We start from the raw sequence: 27,102 nt of genomic DNA, 5'->3' as shown, positions 1-27,102 counted from the left end.
TTATAAAATGATGGTACAACATGACAGAATTTCATGCCAGCAGTGTCGCCCGGTTAAATAAGGCCCCCTTTATTTTTGCCAGGAAACCAGGGCGAACAGCGAAAAGTCAGCTACTGAACACATCCTAGAACACATCCTAACTCAACATTACCAGAGTTCAAGATTGGTACTATCAACATAAGAAGCCAGAATGGCAAAGAAATGGAGCCAGCTGAGGAATTGGATAAGTACCAGAATGACATAATAGGGGTGACAGAAACAAAAAAGACAAAAACTGATGAGATCTTTTTGAGCAATAAATACAAAATGTTACATTCAGGCAATGACAATCAAGGAAAAGAAGTAGTGCTATAGTATTCAACACTAAATACGAGGCTAATCTTCTTGAATGTCAGGCAATATCAAGTACAGTGATATGGGCAAATATCAGAATGGAAAACTGGACAATGAGACTTAATTGTGCCTATGGTCCCACAGAAGGTTCTACTAAGGTAGAAGTGGAGGAATTTTTTGAGGCTTTAGAGAAAGCAGCTAACAAAATCAGAAACAAAAAGTTGGTCCTTGTTGGGGATCTAAATAACAGAGTAGGAAATGATTGTCAGACATATAAAAATATTTTGGGAAAATTTGGAGAAAAGAGCAAACCTAATAATAATGGCAAAAAAAGAGCAAAGCTAATAATAATGACAAATACCTGTTGGATTTCTGCTCAGGACATGGACTGGTTATTACTAACACAATGTTCCAACATAAAAATGTGCACAAATTATCATGGAGAGAGGAGGCAAGGAATAACTGTCTTGACATATTTTTTAATACAGGTCTTGCACTCAGCCAAGTCCCTAAGGAGTGGAAGGAGGGCAAGATTGTGCCACTTCATGAAGGAGGTGATCGAACTCAAGCATCAAACTATAGGCCTATCTGTGTGTCAGGTGTTGTGGTTAAGTTGTTGGAGAAGCTTGTGAGAATTAGGATCCACAGTTGGGTTGACAACAATGGCATTATCTTTGATGGATGGCATGGATTTGCTAAAGGGAAGTCATGTTTTAGTAATCTACTTATTTATTACAATAAAGTGACTGCTTCCTTGGACAGAAGAAAAGGATACACAGTAATATACTTGGATTTCGCAAAGGCTTTTGATAGAGTACCTCATGATAAATTGATAGTCAAACTAGAGCAGATGGGACTGGATATTAGATTAGTGCATTGCATTGGAGACTGGCTATCTGATAGGTATCAACAAGTTGTGTATGGGGGAGCGATATCCAGGAAAAGGAAAGTCACTAGTGGAGTGCCTCAGGGGTCTGTTTTGGGGCCATTACTGTTTAACTTGTATATTAATGATATAGGTGACGATTTGGATGGAGACATTCAGTTGTTTGCAGATGATGCAAAGTTGGGACGAACCATGAAGAGTAGTGAAGATGTTGTGGCCTTGCAAGAAGACTTGAATAAATTGAGTGATTAGGCAAGCAAATGGGGATGCGAGTTCAATGTTGGAAAATGTAAGGTTTTAAAATTTGGAAAACAAAGATGGGATGCAGAATTTATGCTTGGTGAGAATATATCGTTGGAGGTAGAGGAAATAAGAGATCTGGGGGTGATAGTGGATAAGGATCTAAAATCTAGGGGACACATCGCCAAAATTGTGAAGACAACACAAAGACTTCTGGGAATGATGCGGAGGACACTGACATGTAGAAGTAGGGAGATTCTTGTTCCATTGTATAAGGCTTTGATTAGGCCACACACGGACTATTGTGCCCAGATTTGGTCACCGGGTTTTCAGAAGGATGAAGAGATGTTGGAAAGGGTCCAAAGGCGATTGACTAAGGTAGTTTCTGACCTCTGGAATATCGAGTATGAGGAAAGATTGAGAAGATGCAACTCACAGATTCTGGTGGACAGAAGAAGGAGGGGAGATATGATAGAGACCTACAAATTATTGAGGAGTTATTATAGGATCAATGCTGGAGAGGTTCTACAGAAAATAGTGGGATATCAGGGGGAGAACCAGAGGCAGTTTTTTTTTGTGCAGAGTTGTAAATGATTGGAATGCCTTGCCTGAGAGTGAGGTGTCTGCAAGGAGTTTGAATGTGTTCAAGGCACGATATGATGAGCTGTGTGTGTGATAAAAGGACCTCTCAGATGAGTCTTTGACTCCAGGAGGTCTTGGGGTAATAATAATAACAATAAGAAGAAAGTATCATTGACTATGTTATTGTTGATAGTGATGCTTTCTTTCCGGTACAGGACACTAGACTATACAGAGGATTTGAAATTGGAAGTGATCACATCCAATTATATCAAGAACGTGGCAAGATATTCTGGAGGTTGTTAAAAAAAGCTCAGAAATGCTGTAAAAGAAATTAGAGATCATAAAGGTGACATGAAAACTGGAAAAAAAGATATCCTTGATGTATGGAGTAATTACTTAGGCTTATCAAAAGTTCCTGGCAAATAAATCAGCTTGTGCTCTTAGAGAATAGAAACATATGTAAGAAAGCTTAAACAACGTGTAAAACTAGCTAAACAAAAGTGATGGGAAGAACATAGAAAATAAATATCAAGAAGGTGGCAAAATATTCTGTAGGTTGTTGAAGAAGCTCAGAAATGGAGGAAAGAGTGCTGTAAAAAGAATTAGAGATATAAAGGTGATATGAAAACTGGAGAAAAAGATATCCTTGGAGTATGGAGTAATTACTTTGAAAAATTGCTAAATGAAACTAGCAGTGATAATACCACAGTGATAAAAAAAAAAAACACTGACCACGCATGCAATCAAGAATGCATATCTAAACTTGAAGTAGAAAAAAACATCAAAGTCCTGAAATGTGGAAAGGCAGCTGGAGTAGATGATATTCGACCAGAAATGCTCAAGTATGGATGTATAAAAGTCTTACAGTGGCTGCACTGCATAGTTCAGAGGGATGAATTCCAGATGATTGGAGCAGAGCTCTAACAGTAGCCATATATAAAAAGGGAAATAAAACTGAATGTGAGAATTACAGAGGCATTTCTCTACGGAGTGTTCCCAGTAAGATTTATGCAAGTATACTTGAGAAACAGTTGAGAAGGATTGTAGAAGAGAAGCTTGGTGAAGAACAAGCTGGATTCAGGCCAAACAGAGGCTGTCAGGATCAGATTTTCACTTTACAACAAACAGTTGAGAAATCATGGGGATATAACAAAGATCTGTATTAAGTTTTGTAGATCTGGAAAAGGCATATGATAAGGTGCCAAGAGAAAAGCGATTCAAAATGTTACAGTTATATGGTGTCAATAGGGCATTATATCAAGCAATACTTAGTCTTTATTTGAGTTGTAAGTCAGCAGTTAGAATTCAATGAAGTACAGGAAGATGGTTTAATGTTAAATATGGTGTCAGACAAGGATGTACATTATCTCCTCGGTTATTTATTATCTATGTGAAACACATTATGAATGAAAATGGGATTAAACCTGATATCAAAATTAGAGATGTTAATGTCAGCTCTTTGCTTGATGCGGATGATGTTATACTTCTAAATAAATCCGTAACAAGTCTGCAAGATTCCCTGACTAAATTGAATAATTTAGTTCGGGAATCTTGCAGTTCATATCATTGTAATAAATATGATATGAAGGTCAGCAATAACAAAGCAAAGACAATAAAAATAGGCAGAAGCATTGAAAATATCAACTGCATTGTGAATGGAGAACCTATAGAACAAGTAAAACATTTCAGCTACTTAGGCACGATTTTTAGTGAAAATGGTAAATTAAATATGGAAATAGACAACAGAATGAACAAAGCTAGTATGGTAGGAAGTCAAATGAATAAATTTATATGGAATAAGAGAGAAACTAGTCAAAACACTAAATCAGCTATATACAAGACAGTGTTTAAACCAATTTTAACTTATGAATCTGACAGTTGGCTTAGAAATAAAACGACCACTGATATGAAAGTCCTGAGAAAGATTATGGCATGAAGAGATGGCATCAATGACAATATCATATTAAAAACGAGGATATTAAGAAAGAACTTGACATTGTTAGCATCCAGGAATATGTTAGCAGGGCTAATCTCAGGTGGTATGGTCACTTAAACAGAATGGGAGAGGAAAGATTAGCAAAACAATTGTTCTCTGCCAGGTTGGCAGGAAAAAGACCCAGAGGTAGACCAAGATATAGGAGATTGATACAGTAAAAAGTGCCTTAGAAGATAGAAATATAAGATCTGATAATGTTGGAGTCTTGACAGGTAAAAGATTGATTTGGTGGAACATTGTAGACAGGAAGTTAGTAATGATGTAAGTCCTGTATACCACTTGAGGGTACATATCAGGAATTTGATGATGGTGATTATTTCCATGTTTATGGAAACATAAACATGGAAATAAGTCCCTTTCATTGTTCATTTGTCAAAAATTACGAGTAATTCATAATTTAAACTTGAAGAGGAAAAAAAATTTAATAACATAAGTATCTAATATATGTTAATTTGCAATGCTATTATTTATCTTCTTTAACCAGCAAACTTTACTGAAATTAAAAGCTAAGTTAACTTTAAAAATGGTTTTCTTGTCTTTTTACAGAACTAACTACACTGTACTTGCCTGGTGCCTTCTGTGGCTTGCTGTTTTAAACTTTCAATCTCTTTACGTTGTCGCTCTACAAAATATATATTACAAATAAAACTAAATTATTTTCAGATATACGCAACAACCTTAAAAAAAAATCATACTTGGTATGGCTACCATAAATCGTAATAACCACATATTCTGTTGAGCATATTTTCAGCCAAATTTGTAAGTAAACTTGGAGATCTTGTCAAATTCCCACTTTCCCAAATGAAATAAGAACTGGTTCATTCAAAAATAATGTTCTAGCCCGCAGAATAATGAATTACTGACTATTTAAAACTACGTACAGGTAACCCTCTTATAATGCAGATTGCACCAAAACAGCCTCATGTGGTTAATGACCCTCACATTATTTAGCTTTAACAGGACAAGTACATTATATTCTCAAATTGCATTAAATACCATGAAGCATGACAAGAGGATAGTGTTACAGAGGTAGAATTCTTCCTACAAAGAATGCCATTAATGTGAAGAAAAAAAAAAGTCAAGTGTGTGTGCGCGCGCGCAAACACACACACACACACACACACAGCATAGTTTATTACTTTATATCCTTCATTTTAATTCTTCATATCATAACGCTCATTACACAGATTCTGGGATGTGTGAAAAAGTTGTTTTGGTGTTTAAAATTCTGCACATCTCAGTTATTAAAAGGTCTAGGCCAGTGTTTCTCAAACTTCAGATATATCTGTGTATTCCTTCTTAAATTTTCATTATTACCAAGTACCCCCTTATCAAAATAATAATAAAGTAAATGAAGTATATTTCATTGTAAATGTCTATTTTATTTGAATTTATATGTTCATGTAAACAAAAAATATGATTTATTTTTAATAGAACAAAATTTGGAATAGGTTCATTTTTATTTCCTTCAATGAAAATCCACATTTCAAGTAATTCATATCATACTTACAAAGATTTTTCATCATCATCCATAGTTGATTCTCTAAAGATGTCAGACGACACACCCTTATCAATTTCATTTGATCCAGATACAATATCAACGTTTTCTTGTTGTTTACAGCTACTTGTATTTGCTATATTGCTCTCTTTTGTGCATTTTATAAATCCAGTCTTAAACCAATGATCCATACTTCAGAATTTGAAAGCTAAAAAAATTACCATATTTGCTCGAATATAACTCGCACTTTTTTCCCAAAATTAAGTTAAAATATCGCGGTGAGAGATATATGTAGGGATTTCGGAAACTAAAGTTTTCAAAAAAAACCAACTGAAAATGGTGTGACCAAGAAGCTCCTATTCGCTATTGCTACTTTTGGCATCGAGAATAGTTTCCTTGTGTGCATCATCAAAGTCATCTACCCAAATAGCTTCATCTTCTTTCTCATTATTTCAAGAAAAATTACCAGTAATTTACAAGACTTGAGATACGTAATGAACAATCCTTCACAAATGACTAATGAGAAGTAAAAGTAGAGCGCAAAACACACAGCAATGGTAGGCCAATAGAGATAGAGCAGCTATGAAGAAGTGCATATGATTGGTGCGGTATTAACAAAAGAACGCATAAACCAAAAACAAAGGCAAGCCAACAGTTGAGTTGAAATGCTAATTCTCTTCAACCAAATTCCATAATATCTGAAACACATTCACTATATATTTCTTAGTTTTAACATGTTCACGATGGAGTGGTGTCAAGCAAAACCATATGTTGCCGGTGCAACATATGGGTTTGCTTGAGTCTATACAGCAGTTTCTGTTGGAGGGGAGATGCGATTCATTAGTTAGTGGCATTTTTATCCCAGTTGTCTCTAATTGTACTATTTGTTGAGAAATATATTACAAAGGCTGCAAATCTCTAATGTACCTTATTTAGTGATACAATAAAACTACTTGTTTTTCTTGTCTTCTGTATAGTGACACTGTTGGGGAGGACGTGTTGTTTACTGCAGGGAGTGAGTTACTATTGCCAGGACGTGAACATCGTGGCGATAGTAACTCTCAATTTGAGTAGGATAATTCATACATAACATATAACTTATTGAGAAATATATACATTTAAAATAATTCTTTTTTTCTTAATAATGATTCCAGCATTAATGATGCATAGCCGAAAATGGCCATCCCTGAAGAACTTTCGCATACCCCCTGGGGGGGGGGGGGTCTGCTTACCACACTTTGAGAAACACTGGTCTAGGCTAAACCATGTAAAACAACTCCCCAAACTGCAATACCTCCACTGAATGTTATAACTGGAAAAATGAATCTTGAATTAGTCTTACACAGACACAAACCACATATATCCAGATGACCAAGTTTTAAAATTTTGGGTAGTTTGAATTACAGCCAAATCCAGGTGTATCATGTCTCTCATGTATTATTCTGGCCAATTTGTCAATTCTGCAGGATGAATAAAGCTGGATTTCCAGGAGAAAAGTCCATATGAAAACAGCTATCTCACCTATGAATTGAATTCTAAACTAGAATTATGAATAACAATAAACAATAATTACTTTTGATAACATCTGAGAAAAAAAGTAGATGAGCATTCCAACCAAGCCAAATAGTGCTATCAAGCAAATGAATAGTGTACCGCAAAGTCCAGGCATTTATTTGGAAAACAAGATGATACTCCAAATGACAGTAGAGTATGTTCTGATATTTAAGGCAAAAGAGTTGTGTAAAACTGGGAATGGACAACTTACAATGAAGTATGTGTATATACCTCAATGTCAATAGCAAATGCTCCCCTCCAGTCATTCCAACTGCCCAACATACAATGCCCTTTGTATCCTTTTGCCAGAAAGAGATCATAAATCTGTTGTCAAAATTAGATACAAAAAAAAATCCTGGCCTTGATGGCATTCCTCCAATTGTCCTCAAGGTCTGTGCAGTAGAACTGACTCCTATCCTATGCCATTTGTACATACTCTCATACTCCACTGATATATATCCCAAAGCCTGGAAATAGGTCTATATTCAACCCATTCCTAAAAAAGGGTGACAAACCGCTGCCATCTAATTACTACTCTATTTCACTCACCTCAATCCTATCTAAAGTGATGGTAAAAACCATCAATTCTCAACTCCTACTCTACATTGAAGGTACCCAGCTATTTAGCAACCACCAGTACAGATTCCATCAATGCCAACCAACAGGTGACCTGCTTTCATATATCACCCATCTCTGGACATATGCCATGGAAAAATTTGGTGAATCCCAAGTGATATTTCTAAAGCCTTTGACACCGTCTGGCACAAAGGGCTTACTAAGCAAACTTCCATCATTTGGACTGTCTCAGGTCTTCTGCAGATGGATTGCCAGCTTTCTGTATGGACGCACACTATGTATGATGGTAGATGGCTCCCTATCCTTCCACCATCCAACTAATGCTGGGGTCCCACAAGGTTCAGTTCTCTCACCGACCCTCTTCCTTTTGTATAATGACTTACTTCAGTTGACCTCCAACCCAATACACAGTTTTGCAGATGACAGCACTTGCACTCCTCCCTTTCATTTGATAAACCTTACCCTACACAACTCACTTCAACCCACAGAACATCAACCACAACTTTCCTTAATTCAGACCTCCAAGCCATCCTCCAATGGGGTTCAGATGACCTCATCAACTTCAACGGTTCTGTCTTATTTCCCACAAAAAAGAACCATTTTCCCGCAGTATTATTTTTGATAACACTCAAATTCCCAGATAAAATGAAATTTCTCTTCTTGGAATTACCTTGACATCAGGCCTCTCCTGGCCCGATGTCAAGGTAAACATTGCATCCTCAGCTTCCAAAAAACTAGGCTTTCTCTTTCACTCAAGATGTTACTTCACCTCAAAACAGCTGTTAACCTTATACAATTCACAAATCTGCCCAGCTATCGAATACTGTTCCCACATTTGGAGTGGGGGCTCCTAAACCCCCCTCAAAATGCTCGACTCAATACAGAGCAATTAGACTGATAAACGAGCCATCTCTTACCAACTCACTCCCCCACTTTCACATAGACGTTTAGTCTCTGCAATTTGTATATTCTATAAATACAGAATTACATATTTAGTTGTAATTAAATATGTAATTATTTCCTACTGCTGTACTGTGGAACAGTCTTCCCCCTGATGTATTTCCCAAGGAATACAACATACAGGGCTTTTAAATCGAATGTCAACAAGTTTCTCCTTTCCAATGTCACTACCCATATACGGTACTAAAGTACCATAGGTTGACCAGCCAACCTCTCATATATGAGCCCAACTAAAAAAAAAAAAAAAAACTCACTTTCAAAGAGTTTGGAATGAGACCAGTATAGAGAGATTGAGTTTGCAAGATAATATGATGAAATGACTGTAGTACCAATTTTTACAGTGGTATATGAATGCTCAATGGATGCCGGAGGAGAAATGGTCCAAGAGAATGATAAATTGGTATTGATATACCACTAGAAAGATGGAAGAGAGAATGGCCCTGACTTACATGAAGAGGAGGAAATGTGGAGACAATGTGGGACAGAGAGTTGCAAGAAGGCTCCTGAGATGTTCAAATTCAAGAGAAGGTTTACTAGTCAACCACTGAGCAGTGGAAATACCTTTAAAAGTAAGTAAAATTGAGTATCATGCTAAGAAGATTATTACATAAAAAAGTTGAGCAGATTTCAGAGGTATATACTGTAGATTAAAATATGCAAGTATTATTCAGGAAGAATCAAGAGTTTGAAAACAAGAACAATACCTTGAAGACGCAGTTGCAAACTCAAAAAGCACTGAATCAGCCAGAGAAGCATGCAGTGAAGATGTTGCAAGAACAGAAAAATCAGTACTCCTGTAGTATACTAAGGATGTAAAGAAATAATCATGAAAAAGCATAACAATGCTCTTAGCAAGTAAGTCAGCATTTTCAGAGAATACACAGAAAAATGAAATAGTGTGTAATAGTGTGTAAAAAAGAAGTTAAACAAAAGTCATTGGAAGACTGGTAAGAGATAAATATCAGAAAAATGGAAAAAGAGGTTATTGAAAAATCTTAGAAATGGAAGGAGTACTGTAAAAGGAATCAGAAATTATAAAATTATCATGTAAATATAGATAAAAATATCCAAGATGTTTGGAATAATAAATTTGAACTTAGTATTTGAACTTAATAATTAATGAAAAGCCATCAAAAATCTGATATTTAACCAGAAATGCTCACATATGGAGGTATAAAAACAATACAGCGCCTAAAATGCTTAATTGAGAAGGTAGAATTTCAGATGATTGTTAGAGCTCTCATAACTCCCATCTATAAAAGGGAAATAAAACTGAATGAGAATTACAAAAGAATTTCTGTGTGTTACAGAGACAAGAAATAAGCAAGCATATGTGAGAAGCTAAGAAAAATTGTGAAAAAGAAGCCCGGAGAACAATCTTGGTTCTGGACAAATAGGGACTATCAGGATGAGATTTTCACTTTAAGACAAATAATTGAGAAACCATGGGAATATAACAAGGATCTGTATTTAAATTTTGTAGATCTGGAAAAAACATGATGCATATAGCAAGGTCCTAGGAGAAAAGCAGTTCAAAACTTCAATTATACACAATAAAGCTTAACTATAACTAACACCAATAGGAAAAAATACATTTATAAAAAAAAGCATTCATTAAACTCACTAATAATTAGCTAGTTTTCTATCCACCATCATCAGAGCACAATGATAAGAGTTATCATTGTGTTCTGATGATGCTGGGTAAAAAACCAGTGAAATATTAGTGAGTTTAATAAATGTATGTTTTCCTCTTGGTGTTAGTTATATATAACCCTTAAGCTTTATTATGGATAATGACAACACCTAAACCTTTCTTTACACACTTCAATTATAAACAGGCTGGTATATCAAGCAGTATATAATTCGTATTTAAGATGTAAATCAGCAAATTAGAATTGAAGTTAATATGAGAAGATGGTTTGATGTAAAATCAGGTATGAGACAAGTGTGCATATTATCCCAACTGCTATTCACCATCTATGTGGATCACATAATGAAGGAAAGTGGCATTGAACATGATATTAAAATGGAAGACTGCTCTTTACTTTATGCAGATGTTATCCTCCTAAATAAATCCAGTGAAAGTCTTCAGAATTAGGCTGGAGCATAGAAAACATCAACTGCATCTTGAATGGAGAAACTACTGAAGAAGTACAAATTAAAGATGCCAAAAAACTATATTCTTGGATAAAGATAAGAGTTGTCACTTGGAGATAAGAGTTCTCTCAATATTTAAATTATATTAAAAATCAGGATAGGAGAAGAATCGAATCGAATCTAATTCATTTAAACAGAATAAGAGGTGAAAAGTAAGCAAAAATGTGTTTTTTGCCAGGATGACAGGAAGAGGACCCAGATGAAGACCAAGATCTAGTTGGAATAATATAAGATGTGGGAGAAGTTTCTTTAAAACACAACAAAATATATGATCTGAAGATAATGGAGTCCAGATGAGATTAAATGGAAGGAAATTGGTTGATAAGAAGTTGGGCATGATGCAAACTTTTTATGTGGTACTCTCATAGCTTCCTGTACACTTCTTAGAGGAAAATGCCAGGAATTTAATGATATATACTCCTTAATAAAATTAATAGAACACAATGCTTGACTGCACAAAGGAAGATTTTGGTTCAAATCTAGTTGCTGGCTAGAGGAACATTTTCTAAGCCTTTTTTCGACTGGTTCCCAAGTTTGTTGAGATCTGGCATGGACAAGAGGATTTTTTCTCCCAGAAACTCAGGTTTTTCATCCCATAAACTCAAGAAAATTGACCATCGAACCCACACTATTTTCAGACATTAAAAATATTGTGTTAGGGACCACGAGATGGCAGCGCTTGTTGAGCCTTTTCTTCACTGTGTGCCAATTAAATTAGTGATAGCCTTGGGCCAGCTCTCCCTAATTGACTACCAGTGGAGAATGAACTGCCCACTCAGTCTCCAAAAGTTAGATACGGCCAAGAGGCCATGCCTACTCCCTATACGGGAATAAAAGGCATTAGCTGATATGTTTATCTTGAATATTTTAGTTTAGCAGTGTCTTCAAAGATGAACACTTGATATAACAGGCATTCAGGCATGCAAATTCCAAATATTCAACAGAAATTGATCTACCACTCAAGTCCACATAGGATGCAAATTATCATGCCTATAAAAACATGGGTTGTGACCATACCACTTCATTCCCATTTTTTTGACTTGCCCAGTGGTTTAGACATATTGCCAGTATCCTCAACTGTCTCTTGAGACTACTGCAACTACAGATGTAAATGTTTCCAACCAGATTGTATTAAGAAGGCTCAATTCAAGTGGGTTATATGCAATAAAACCAGAAGTTTGGATCCCATTAACCAAAAACTACTGCAGAGTTCACTGAAACTGGTGCAATTAACATGTAACTTCGAGCCCTGACAAAAATTGGGTACAGTTCAGTTCTGTTTTCTTTCCTGTTTTTAGCCAATAAATGTATATAAATGTATTCTAGATGTCTGATCTGGAGAGAGAGCTAGGAATGTGATACCATACTTCCAACATCTGAAAAAGGAACACATATACAGTGGCAGCAGTGTTCTCATGTGGAGTTGAATAATGAACAGCCACACCCCTCTTCATGTTTTGATAGAGATACTGATAGAAATACCATAACTGCACAGAGATACTGAAAAGACTTCATCAAACCCTATCTGATCTCGTTTTATAATGATCTCGTTGCCACCAGATTTCCTTTCTATGCATGGCAATGGCACTATTAAACAACACCTGAAAATAAAACTGACCTTCTCTTCCAACTTCTGCAGAGATGACCAAGGCAAATTACATCCAGGAGAATAATGCACCATGTCTCCTTTAGCTTTCCTCCAGAAAGACCAGAATAATCATGAACAATCCACATACCAAAAAAAGGTTTCTGCTCCTCATAATATCCCTCTAATTGTACTTAAAAGATATGCTACTGAACTAACATCTGTCTTGTTATCCTCTCCTACATCCTATTATACTTGGCTGGCACAACCTCACAAAGAAGAAAGCCTATATTAAACTGATTCTAAAAAGAGAAATAAATGTCTGCTGTCACAGTATCAACATACTGCTCTCTAAAGTGATCAAGTGAACTTCATCACTTAGAGAAATACCTGCTAATCAGTAACCAACAGTAGAGATTCTACCACTCAAGATCGAACAGATTTTCTTGACTACATTACCCACCTCTGGACATGTGCCAAAGAAAGATTTGGTGAAGACTGTGCATTTGACACAGCTAAGACTTGACTGTGTCTACCAAAGAGTTTTTCAGCAAACTGGCATCCTATGGTCTACCTTTTACCCTCTGCAAATGGGATACCAGTTTTCTTTCAGATCATTCACTGCATGTAATGGTGGATGGAGTTCTACTTTGGATTTCTTACTAATGCAGGTATTTTCCTCAATGTTGTTACAGCATCCACCCTCTTCCCAACACAAAAACATTTTTTTTCTCAGTAACCTCAAAATGTATTTTAGTGATAATAGCACTCTCCATTCTTTCTACTCATACAAAAAAAAATTGATATGTTCAATGATCCAAAGCTTCAATTATCATCTACATCTAGGACTTTTAATCCTGATCCTCATACCATCCTTCAGTGGAATAATGACAAACTAGCTCATTGATGCTTTCAAAACCCATTGTCGACAAAACAGACCTAAGCTGTTCTTCTCTTACTTTTGATAACACTCAGTTGAAGAGTCAAAGCCATATCTCACTTCTTGAAATGACACTTACTTCTGGCTCCTCTAACAACTCACTTCAATAGCATATTTGGGCTCCATAAAACCAGGCATCCTTTTTTTGGGGGGGGGGGGGGGGGGGTTAAGAAATTACTTTTCATTCATCCAGGTGCTAACTCTGTACAAATCTGCCAAACCTTAAAATGCCTACTCTCAACATTTGGTGCCATTCACCAAAAACCTTCCTAAAAATTCTTGGTATGCTCTCAGACTCTCTCCAACTACTCTCTCATAAATAGTTGGTTTCCACATTTTCCACAAATATTTCCATGGGCAATTTTAAGCAGAACTGAAATTCATCATTCTCCCTGCTGAAAAACCCTTATAAATGTTTGTCCCATAGTATATTCAGAATCAAATCCTGGTCTTTCCAATCAAAGAGCATAATTGCTACCAATGACCTATGTAAATATCGCAGTGTAGCTTTGTGTTGTTTAACATGTTTTAATGGACATTGGGTCCTGATTTTCATTAATTAGTGTGTGCGTATTCAGTTTGTGTCTTATTGAATTGACTGCGGTCACTGTAGAGCATTTCTGACAGTTGATTTTAAGTATCCTTTCTATTCCAACCAATATGGCAAACAGGTAAAACAGTACTCACAGCAATGCTTCATGGTATAAACACCACCCAGAGAATTAATGAGCAGTTTAAGTTGTTAATATCTGTTTAGAATTCTAACTAGTATTTTCAGAGCATAAAAATATAACTTCTTATAAAATACTGAGAAATCAAGAATGTAGCTGTGGAACCAATTCATTGAAACTGAAAAATGAATGGTATCTTCTAGAGTTAGTGGTAAAGTGCCATCTATCCTCTATAACATCTCCAAACCCACAGCAACTAAAGAATAAGTCAACTAAGTTAAAAACATGTCAGCAGCAACTGCAAAAGGATCACAGTGTTCAATTTATCATCAGAGTCACTTAAGAAGCAGTAGTCAATACCTTCAATCAAGGTCACTCCTAGAAGTACTTATTTGAGAAATTTTGATGAGCAATGAACATGGGATCTATAATCTATCTCTCACAATGGCTAACACTATTCATTTGTACACACTATAGTTACAAATCTTCCAAATAGTCCCATTAATCTTTTATTATTATTATTATTATTATTACATAACACCTCCAAGGAGTCCAAAGATTTTTACAGATTTTCAAAGTATTTTCACAGACAATTGCAAACATCCATGCTCATAGCAGGATTTGAACCTGCAGTCTTTTGGCTGGAGAGCAGATATACTAACCACTCAGCCAACCAGGTCAGCTGCTTATGTTGATAGAAAAGGATAAGGAACCATTGGAAGTTTATATAAAGTCACACTATCACCTATTCCAACAGTATGGCATCCCTATAATACCTGCACAATATAGCTAGAGCTAGTTATTCTAATGACAGAGGTCTTGTCATGAAAATTAACTACTTTTGCCACACATTTTTAGCCAATGGCTACAAGTCCAATAAAATAAATAAATAACTATATGCTCTCCCATCAATCCTTCAACTGACACAAAAAACCACAACAAAACTATTCTGCTCCCTTATATCCTTCATAAATATAATCTGCATGCCATTCTTAAAAAACACCTACAATAGGCAACAATCATCCATTCTCCAAAGGACAAGTTTCATCAATTTGCATATCCTAGAGTGCATAAAGTTCAAGAGCCCTGCAACTTAGCCTTCTTTAGACAGGTTTGTAGACCTGTTAACATATGTCCTGGGGAAAAAAAAAAACATTTGTTATCACCATAATAACAAATCAGGACTGGCAGAGAACACTCTGGATATCCCATCACACAGGATTAAATGGAAGAAGACACAGAAGTCACTATATGAATAACTATTTTTACATCAGCTATGAACACCTCCGCTAACCTCAATATGTATAGATGCGTTAATTTGTCAAAGATCTGGAAGATCTTTGGCAAATTAATGTTATTCTGAGTTAAACTGTTATTCTAAGAATGCATCTGGTTTGATTTCTGTGAACTGAAATAGGCAACCAGGTGCTGTAGAGAGCACCATTTCTTTTTACAACCTTAGTTAAATGCTTGATATTTTGTAGCAAGTTATGTTCTTATGCTCTGAAGATGCTGGTTAGAAATCCAGAAATATCAGCAATTTAATAAATTTACTGATTATATTCCTCTGTGATTATTCATAGTAGTGCTTCACAGTATAAACAACACCAAACACATAAATCTAATAGATAAGCTTAGGTTTTGAACGTTATTCATGACTTATTTTTGATGGTATTAACAACACCAAACGAACTATTTTATAAAAAAAGATGTTTATTTACTGGCTTATATTTTGCTGGATTTCAGACCATCATCTTCAGAGCACAAAGCAGCATGTATAGTTTACACGCAACAAAGATTAAGTGAAACAATTCAAAATTGTAATGGGCAAAAGATCTCAAGTTCTAATTTGGCACTCTCTCTAATATTATAAAAAGTATTACAGCTATGCAAGAGTTGATCTTAAGATGACAGTCTCCCAAACCTTTGGCAAATTAATGCAACCATACTTGTTCAGGTTAGGAGACTTCTTCATAACCATGGCTGACTCAAGTGTGGTTGCATTAATTTGTCAAAAAATTGGGAGCCTGTTAAAATCAACTCCTACACAGCACAACTGTAATACTATTACTTTTTTTTTTTTTTGCAACATTAGAGGGCAGCAAATCAGGAATTTAGATCTTTAGTCCATTACAATTTTGAATTGTTTCACTTACTTTTTATCACATGTAAACTATAACTTGCTGCTTTGTGCTCTGAAGATGCTTGCTTTAAATCGAGTGAAATATAAGCCAGTTAATAAACATCTTTTTTTATAAAATAGTTTGTTTGGTGTTGTTAATACTGTTAAAATAAATTACCAACACATAAGCTTTTTATTAAGTTTAGGTAAATCTGCAATGTGGTAAACAACTATATTCTCTCTCATAAATGGATCCAGGTCCTTTCTGCAATAATCCATGTATCATATTATTGTGCTGCAATCTAGAAGGCATATCACCACTACTTCAAGATTTCCAGAGCAAGTGAAGTACCTACTTTCTCTGGAAATGAAGTATCTCAGCATATGTTAAAGGATTTTTTTGCATATACTTACCAAAATTACTAAAATATCTTAAATTTAATAATGGCTTAACAAATTTTCATAGTGAAAAACTGGTTATTACATAATAAGAAACTTACCTATCCTTCTGGTATCTAATCTTGCATCTTTCAAGTTTTCTAGGGCTTCTTCAAATGCTGATAAAAGTATAATGCATAAGAAATCAACTAATATAAGAAATTTCTTTTCTCCCATTTTTCATTTTCACTTAAAGCATAAAATGTCTCATTTTGTTAATGAAATTTATAAGAATGTAATATATATTTATTAACTTCAGCAGCAAGCTTCACTGTTATAAATATAATAAATCAAAACATCTCAATATTTAAATCATTCTTCAAATAAAATAACAAAAGGAAGTCTGAATAATTATAATGTAATCAAAGTCACTTAAGTATTTCTCTAAGAGAGTTACTACTTTCTTTTAAACTTCATTAAATCATTCAGGCAATGAAATGTATCCTCACACTGAAACAGATTACACACTTTCAAGATTACCACTATTAGCTTGTTCTTGTGCAAAAGTTTTGTTAACTCCTTGAAGATGCTGTAAGACAATAAAATGACTTATTAAAACAGCTACTTTTCATTTATAATTAGGTGGATGTAATTTCTAAAACTTCCAGAATGTCCAATAACCAGCATCCAAGCCTTCATTTGAACATGGGAGACTCCATGGCAAAAGATGTTGGAAGTTTTTCCCCACTTGGTTAGACTATAATAAATTTAGTTTAATCCTTTCTCCAAGTGTAAGCAAACAAAGTTTGCTCCTGAAGTATCTTCAGGAGTGAGGCAACTTGTGGACTAAGCTCTCAAAACTTGTCTTAGTATCTCCCATAATGCAAAGCACATCTACTTGCAAACATGTATAATGTTATGCATTAAGGAATAAAGGATTCAACTAAATTTATTATAGTCTAACCAATTGGGAAAAAAATTCTAACATCTTTCTCTAATCCAGAGTAATTTAATAATAAGGTGAGACACCTTTTGGCAACTCGCATAGGTAAATATGACTTCTCCATTACTTCCACCTTAGTATCACCAGCATCATGCACTGAATACCCTTGGAGGGTAATAGATGGCAATGATGTAGCCAATAAAGTTCTAACTGAGGCTCGGCTGTTGCTGTTACTCTCCTGCCATGATCAGAGTTTTCATAGCTCAATAACACCTTATCCCTACTTGATAACTAATAATTAAGGAATTGACAGCGTACACTAGAAATATAAATTAAATAAACTTTAATATATACTTTTCGATATTTCGGCAAACACGTTGCCATCTTCTTGGGAACTTATTACAAAGACAAGTGCACACAGGTACTACATAATAGCAAATGAGAACCGAAGCTAGGAAGCTAACGTTTTCCTAAAGTCCTGATGGTGCCCCCTGGCAGGCTATACTGGTAGTTCTTGGCCTTTGGGTTGAAGTTCTGATAACTGTTTCCCAAATTTGGGGCAGTGTCATGCATCCAAATTTGTTGAGGTTTGGCATGTTCCTAAGGGCTGAGGCTGATTCCATGAATAGTCTTTCATATTTGAACTTGCTGTGGTGTATTAATGTGGTTTTCTTCCATCTTATTCTGTGGCGAGTATCCAGAGCGTGGTCTGCAAGCCCCCGAATGGCTGTACTTGTGCAATCAGATGTAATCCTTGTGTTCTGAGATTCTGATATTTGCTGTCCTGCCTGTTTGGCCAAAGTAGGACAGTTTACAGCTGCAAGGGACCTGGTATACATCAAGTAGGTCTAGGGGAAGTGGTTGGTCTTTAGTGGAGCGGATAAGGGAAGCCAATTTTCCATGTGGTCTGTAATAGGTGGTCAAGCCATGTTTTTTTAAAGTTTTGTTCATTTTTTCCGAGGTGCCTCGGATGTAAGGAATGGTGATGGATTTAGAGTAATCTTTTTTGTGAAGGGGAGGGGTGGTGGGTTGTGGATAACTGGATTAAGTATTTTTTGGATTCTTTTGGGGGGGGGGGGGTAGCCATTGGCTGAGAAAGTGTCACGGATGTGATTTAGTTCAGTGGTAAGGGCTTGATCATTTGAACAGATTATTTTTGCCCTGTTGAATAGTGTCTTAATAACTCCATATTGTTGTGAGGGGGGGGGGGGGTGATGGGATTGTTGGTGAATGTATCTGCCTGTATGGGTGGGTTTTCTATAAATTGAGAAAACCAAGGTTCCATCAGGTTGGGGGGTGTGACTAGTGTGTCTAGGAAGGTGAGATTATTGTTTTCCTCTTTTTCCAGGGTGAACTTGATTCTAGGGTGTTGGTTGCTTGAGTGTGTTAGGAAGGAGAGGAGTGAATCAGGGCCATGTGGCCAAATAGCGTATACATCATCAACATAGCAAAGCCATATGGTAGGTTTTTGTGAGGCTGAGTTTATGGCTTTCTCTTCAAAAGTCTCCATAAAGAAGTTAGCCAAGGGTGGGGAAAGTGGTGAACCCATGGCTGTCCCCTCTATCTGTTTGTAGAATTTTTCCTGCCAAACAAAATAGCCTGAGTTCATTGTAAACTGAAATAGGGCTGAGATATCGGGAGGAAATTTAGCTTGGATTAGCTCTAAGGTTTCTTTGAGGGGGACATTCGTGAATAAGGAGGAGACGTCAAAACTGACCATTATGTCATTATGTTGGAGTTAAGGTTTTCTATACTGGCTTTGAAGTGGGCCGAGTTTTTTATGTGTGATGGCGTGTTGTCAGTATAGTGTGAGAGTGCTTTGGTTAAATGTTTGGCTAGTTTGTAAGTGGGGGAATCAATGCCATCCACTATGGGACGTAATGGCACATTTTCTTTATGTATTTTTGGGAGCCCATATATGCGGGGGGGGGGGGGGGGAGTCTAGAGTTATAGGGTTTCAATCTGTTGGTAATCTCCTCAGACCAAGAAGTGACCTTCTTAAGGAGCCTATGGAGTTTTCTCATTTGAGAGTTGGTGGGATTATGTTCAATAGGGAGGTAAGTAGATCGATCTAATAGTAAAGCCTTGAGCTTACCTGTGTAGTCATTAAGATTGAGTACCACAGTGGCGTTCCTCTTATCCGCTTTGGTGATCATTGTTTCTTTGTTTTTTTTCAATTCTTGTAGTGACTTGTATTCACTATTATTCACAACCCACCACCCCCTCCCCTTCACAAAAAAGATTACTCTAAATCCATCACCATTCCCTACATCCGAGGCACCTTGGAAAAAAATCAACAAAATTTTAAAAAACATGACTTGACCACCTGTTACAGACCACATAGAAAATTAGTATCCCTTATCCGCTCCACTAAAGACCAACCACTTCCTCTAGACCTACCTGGTGTATACCAGGTCTCTTGCAGCTGTAATCTGTCCTACTTTGGCCAAACAAGCAGGACAGCAAATATCAGAATCTCAGAACACAAGGATTACATCCGATTCCACAAGTACAGCCACTCGGGGCTTGCGGACCATGCTCTGGATACTCGCCACAGAATAAGATGGAAGAAAACCACATTAATACACCACAGCAAGTTCAAATATGAAAGACTATTCATGGAATCAGCCTCAGCCCTTAGGAACATGCCAAACCTCAACAAATTTGGATGCATGAGACTGTCCCAAATTTGGGAAACATTTATCAGAAGAACTTCAGCCCAAAGGCCAAGAACTACCAATATAGCCCGCCAGGGTGCACCATCAGGACTTTAGGAAAACGTTAGCTTCCTAGCTTCGGTTCTCATTTGCTATTATGTAGTACTTGTGTGCACTTGTCTTTGTAATAAGTTCCCAAGAAGATGGCAATGTGACGTTTGCCGAAATATCGGAAAGTATATATTAAAGTTTATTTAATTTATATTTCTAGTGTATGCTGTCAATTCCTTAATTATTAGTTATCATGTATAACCAGCGTATAAGCCTCTCAACAAAAATAATGGTCATCCACGGAGATTCCTTCGCACACAAGGCCCGCCATTATGGCAAACTGAAGCTAAAGTTTTCCAGACAACTTAACCGTCTGGCATTCCTAAAACGCTGCCGGGATAATCAAGTCATCCCTAACTGTGTAAAATTTAAACACCACTTCGTCTCACAGAAAGCTCTCCGTATCTACAACCGGGCGAGCCAGGCTTTACTTTAGGAGCAAATTACCGCTACACGCGGTTCCCTAGCCGACATAAACAGAGCGATATTAGCGCTAGAAAATGAGCTTTCACATACACTTAATCACGAGCTTTGGTCAGTCCTACATGACGTTTCGTGTATGGCAGCTACTAAAGAATTCGAACGAATACGGAGCCGACATAACAACAAGTTTGATAAATTAATAAAGAACTCGGCATCCTAACCTAAACTGCAAACCAACGCTGTAGTTAACCGTTCTTCAGTTATCTTAAAGCCTGAAGCACTCAGCGCTCTGTCACGTGGTCACAACTTCGCCATTGCAACTAAGAAATTACCGGCTGAGGAATTAATGATCCAAATTGAACGTGGGATTCGCCACCTACCAAACCACATCGCCAACGATATCAGATTGGATGTAGCCTATGTTCTCACAAAAGCAAAACCTCCAAAATGCAAATTATCCATTAGTGAATACAAGTCACTACAAGAATTGAAGAAAAACAAAGAAATAGTGATCACCAAAGCGGATAAGGGGAACACCACTGTGGTACTCAATCTTAATGACTACACAGGTAAGCTCAAGGCTTTACTATTAGATCGATCCACTTACCTCCTATTGAATATAATCCCACCAACTCTCAAATTAGAAAACTCCATAGGCTCCTTAAGAAGGTCACTTCTTGGCCTGTGGAGATTACCAACAGATTGAAACCCTATAACTCTAGACTTACCCCCCCCCCCCGCATATATGGGCTCCCAAAAATACATAAAGAAAATGTGCCATTACGTCCCATAGTGGATGGCATTGATTCCCCCACTTACAAACTAGCCAAACATTTAACCAAAGCACTCTCACACTATACTGGTAACACACCATCACACATAAAAAACTCAGCCCACTTCAAAGCCAGTATAGAAAACCTTACACTCCAACATAATGACATAATGGTCAGTTTTGACGTCTCCTCCTTATTCACGAATGTCCCCCTCAAAGAAACCTTAGAGCTAATCCAAGCTAAATTTCCTCCCGATATCTCAGCCCTATTTCAGTTTACAATGAACTCAGGCTATTTCGTTTGGTAGGAAAAATTCTACAAACAGATAGAGGGTACAGCCATGGGTTCGCCACTTTCCCCACCCTTGGCTAACTTCTTTATGGAGACTTTTGAAGAGAAAGCCATAAACTCAGTCCCACAAAAACCTACCATATGGCTTCGCTACATTGATGATGTGTTCGCTATTTGGCCACATGGCCCTGATTCACTCCTCTCCTTCCTAACACACTTAAACAACCAACACCCTAGACTCAAGTTCACCCTGGAAAAAGAGGAAAACAATAACCTCCCATTCCTAGACACACTAGTCACCCGCCAACCTGATGGAACCTTGGTTTTCTCAATTTATAGAAAACCCACCCATACAGGCAGATACATTCACCAACAATCCCATCACCCCCCCCCCCTCACAACAATATGGAGTTATTAAGACACTATTCAACAGGGCAAAAATAATCTGTTCAAATGATCAAGCCCTAACCACTGAACTAAATCACATCCGTGACACTTTCTCAGCCAATGGCTACCCCCCCCCAAAAAAAAAAATCCAAAAAATACTTAATCCAGTTATCCACAACCCACCACCCCCCTCCCCTTCACAAAAACGATTACTCTAAATCCATCACCATTCCTTACATCCGAAGCACCTCGGAAAAAAATGAACAAAACTTTAAAAAAACATGACTTGACCACCTAGTACAGACCACATGGAAAATTGGCATCCCTTATCCGCTCCACTAAAGACCAACCACTTCCCCTAGACCTACTTGATGTATACCAGGTCCCTTGCAGCTGTAATCTGTCCTTGGCCAAACAGGCAGGACAGCAAATATCAGAATCTCAGAACACAAGGATTACATCCGATTGCACAAGTACAGCCATTCGGGGGCTTGCAGACCACGCTCTGGATACTCGCCACAGAATAAGATGGAAGAAAACCACATTAATACACCACAGCAAGTTCAAATATGAAAGACTATTCATGGAATCAGCCTCAGCCCTTAGGAACACGCCAAACCTCAACAAATTTGGATGCATGACACTGCCCCAAATTTGGGAAACAGTTATCAGAACTTCAACCCAAAGGCCAAGAACTACCAGTATAGCCTGCCAGGGGGCACAATCAGGACTTTAGGAAAACATTAGCTTCCTAGCATCGGTTCTCATTTGCTGTTATGTAGTACTTGTGTGCACTTGTCTTTGTAATAAGTTCCCAAAGAAGATGGCAACGTGACGTTTGCCGAAATATCGGAAAGTATATATTAAAGTTTATTTAATTTATATTTCTAGTGTACGCTGTCAATTCCTTAATTATTAGTTATCGTGTATAACCAGCGTATAAGTCTCTCAACAAGAATACCTTATCCCTACACTGTCCTCTACAGATAACGGGAAGATGAAAAGCATTCTTGCTTCGCCCCTTTAAGCCAGTCCTTATAAGGACTTAGTATCACCACCTCTGGGTCTGGCTTCCACTGACGAGACCTTAATAAAGGTCGAAACCGGTCTAGGTAGTGGCCCTTCCCTTAATGCATAGCATTATACACGTCTGCAAGGAGATGTGCTTTGCATTATGAGAGATACTAAGACAAGTGATGAGAGCTTAGTCCACCTTTACCACGAGTTACCTCAGTCCTGAAGATACTTCAGGTACAACCTTTGTTTGCTTACACTTGGATAAAGATGGATAATATGTTTAATTAATCCAATTTCTATCATAAGACTGCTTAATACACAAGTCACTCCATTTATAAAAAAATTAAATAAAATTTGGTGTATCTGTATGAACGTTATCAGGTACTCCACATTCTGCGATAGTATGGTGTGCCATCTTCCCTTCATTTTCTGACCGCTCTTATTTTACCTGTCCTCTTCCTCATACACATAAACTGTCTTCCTGCATTGATCCGAAACCCTATCGATGGTTCTACTGATGACAGCAGCCTCCACTTATCCTACATATATGACAAGCCTTGCACAGTGCTCAAACATCTCTTCAAGATCATTTAAAATAAGTCCCCTAATCTTTTCCTTTAGTGTTACACAGCAATCAGCATTCATTTCAGACAAATTATGGAGACTACAACTGTGGTGGAAATAATTATATTAATTTTCCGATGTTTCGACCTTCATCTGGAGTATATATGCATATATATACAGAGACAAGCTATATTACATTTCACACAGTATGGCAAAGAGACAATGATTTCATCAATGGTTATTCTACTGGACTGACCCCTAGTGGAAAAAAAAAATTGAATAAATAAATAATTAAAATAACTACATCAAAGCTATATTCTATTTATAACATCAGAGAACAATTTCATATAGATAGTTTTATTACAGCCAAAGTGATGTCCTAATTTAACATGAGAGTTGTTATATTAGAGTTCAGATCCTGGATTACCTATAATCGTATTTATAATCGACTCTTAAGCAGAAAGGTTATGCAGGTAGAATATGTGCCTTCCATATTCTTGGGATTTTTAGACCATAATTATTGTTAAGATTAGGGTGGTTGATAAGAATTTCACAAGCCTCCTTAAAATTTACGTTCATACCACGTTTTGGCGTGATGTAAACAACATGTGCCTTTCCAGTCAATTCTATATAGAGTATTCAGGGCAGTGATCAGAAAGGCCAGCTTTACCATAGTAAAGCTTTACGGAGGATATGGATCCTTTAATGAGTTGAGTACATTCTTTAATTTTGCAGGAAGTTTAAAGGTGGCTTTAAGGTTGTATTTCTATAGTATTCTGTTTATTTTATCTGATATCCCTTTAATGTATGGAATGGTTACAGTTTTATTGAAGTCTAGTTTATTTTTGTTTTTTGGTGAGGTCTTGTGAAGAATTTTGTTGATAGTATTTTGGCTGTAGCCATTTTTTTAGGAAGGTATTGCTAATAATTTTTAATCCATCTTTAAGTGCTTGTTTATTGGAGTAAATCTTCAAAGCCCTGTTTTTTAGTGTGCTAATGACGCCTAGTTTTTGTGATGGGTGGTGGTAAGAGTTTGTGTGTATATATATTGGCCAGTATGTGTAGGCTTCCAGTAAACAATGAAAGAAAGACTGCCAGAAGGAAGACGTGTGACAAGTGTAAGCGTGTTCTGCCCTTCAATCCCAATTGTGAACTGTATGCATTTGTGTGGTTTGTTTAGGTAGCTGAGGAAAGTGTCTAATGTCCGGCAGCCATGGGACCAGATAGCAAAAAAAAAACATCAATGTATCTAAGCCAGACTTTGGATCTTAAAGGAGAGGAATCTAGAGCACATTGCTCAAAAGCTTCCATATAAAAGTTAGCACGTGTGTGTGTGGGGGGGGGGGGGGTTGCATTCTTTTTGTAGGTAGAAAGTGTTTTGCCACACAAAATAGGCCAGAATGTAGTACATGTGCAAAGAGCGCTGTGATATTGGGAGGGGAATTTGTCCTGTAACAGAAGAATTGTGTCATTGATTGGTATTCAATGGGATAATAACAACCTAGTCACCTTAAATGTTTCCAAAACAGTTTTGTTTTTTCTGGAAAAAAAGACATTGGTTCTTCTCCCTTTACCTTTGATACTGTTCAATTTAACAGTTAAGACAAGATCTCTCTTTTCAAACTGACTCCTAACTTTGTGTGGATAATTAGTATACATACAAGTAATATATAAGTATACATATCATACATAGTATACATATCATACAAGTTAATAATGGTCCCAAAACAGATCCCTATATCATTCAACTAGTGACCTTCCTCTTTTGGGATACCACTCCTCCATACACAATCTGCTGATATCAGTCTGACAGTTAATCAGCTATTCAACTCACTAGTCTATTAACAAATCACATCTGTTTTCATTTAGCTACTTGTCCCTTCTACAGCATTATCAATTTCTGAAAACCTTGCCATCCTTTTTCACTGAAGACATTGCATTTCATCTGTCTAGCTACTTACTCTGTGCATCCCAAATCTGCCCAACTTTGAAATACTGCTCTCACATTAGGGATGGTGTACCTAAAACCTTTCTAAAAATTCTTGATGAGGTTCAAGAAACGGGAGTTCAGTTGATTGATGATCCCTCTCTCACACACTGTCTCTTCAGCCACCAGTTTCAGCATTGTGTCTCTTCCACAAATATTTCCATGAGAACTGTTCAGAAATGGTATCCGTCATGTCCCCCCCCCCCCACACACACACGCTTTTGACTAAATCCATAATTATTATTAATACTTGACCTCGCAGTCAAAGGGCTCATTGCAGGAAGTCTATACTCTCACGAAAAGATCATTGAACCATAACTTATTGAACCACTGAACCACTTTGAACAATAAAGTGCAGAAACTCATTCACAGTTTCTGCACTCATCACACTTTCAGGCAATGTATTCCACTTATCAATCACTCTCCATGCAAAGAACCTACTTCTTACTCCCCCTGCTCACACCCTCTCGCAACAACCCCTCACCAACTTATGTCTCAATTATATCCCCTCTTCTATTCAACAAGGCTCTGCAAGTTGCATTCCCTCAATCTCTCCTCATTTCTAACATTCCATAGAACTGATACTAACTTAGTAAATCTTCTCTGGACCTTTTCCAACACATCTTCATCTAACTCATAGTTCTTCTCCAGTTAAGCCAATCCCAATGTCATTAACATACAAGTTAATAATGGTCCCAAAACAGATCCCTATATCATTCAACTAGTGACCTTCCTCTTTTGGGATACCACTCCTCCATACACAATCTGCTGATATCAGTCTGACAGTTAATCAGCTATTCAACTCACTAGTCTATTAACAAATCACATCTGTTTTCATTTAGCTACTAGCTTGTCATATGGCAGTTTGCCTTTGAAATATCAAGTACATCACCATATATACAGTGGTATCTCGCTAATCCGAACTAATAAAAACCGTGCTCGTTCGGATTAGCGAAAAGTTCGGATTAGCAAATTCCCCCCCTCCAAGAGACAACAATAACTAGTGTTTAAGACAAAAATAATCAGATTCTAATGGTACATCAATGATAGAAACTGATAGAAAAAAGCTACTGTACTGTAATGTAAAACAAAAAATAATACAGTACACAAGTTTATTTGAGTAAAAAATTTAATTTCTTGTACCTGTGCTGTTGAGGATTCTGATTTAATAAAATTGCATAATTTTAACATTCTTTAAGTTTTTTCACAAAATAACACACAAAAAAAGGTTATTTCTTTGTCACTGATTTTCTTTTGTTTCTTTCAAGCTAAACCTTTTCAAATGCTTCTTCTCGGAGCTGCATTAGCAACAAAATTTTGTGGAATGGCGTATCATTTGCTTAGCACATTCTATACATATATTAAAACTGTCAGCTGCCTCTTCATGTTTTACTTTTTTTTTTCATCGAGTTCTTCATCGTTATCATCGTCTTCTAATTCATTAGAAGATGATGATGATGGTGATTCTACA

General features: G+C 36.8%; 1 protein-coding gene across 1 annotated transcript in view; it reads right to left on the bottom strand.

The window, feature by feature from the left end:
• Nucleotides 1–27,102, bottom strand: part of LOC150092815 (protein-lysine N-methyltransferase SMYD4-like) — a 365,428-nt gene that overhangs the window by 256,161 nt on the left and 82,165 nt on the right. Inside the window, exons 5-6 of the mRNA XM_090414288.1 lie at nt 16,601–16,657; nt 4,605–4,659 (exon numbers count right to left, since the gene is read on the bottom strand). Coding sequence (XP_090270414.1) covers nt 4,605–4,659; nt 16,601–16,657 — 112 coding nt within the window. The remainder of the gene's footprint in view (nt 1–4,604; nt 4,660–16,600; nt 16,658–27,102) is intronic.

The sequence above is a fragment of the Typopeltis vanoorti genome, chromosome 25, assembly GCF_054136105.1.
Source record: "Typopeltis vanoorti isolate ZY-2024b chromosome 25, IOZ_Tvanoo_1.0, whole genome shotgun sequence".
Taxonomy (NCBI): domain Eukaryota; kingdom Metazoa; phylum Arthropoda; class Arachnida; order Uropygi; family Thelyphonidae; genus Typopeltis; species Typopeltis vanoorti.
This window is presented reverse-complemented; position numbering and strand designations above follow the sequence as displayed.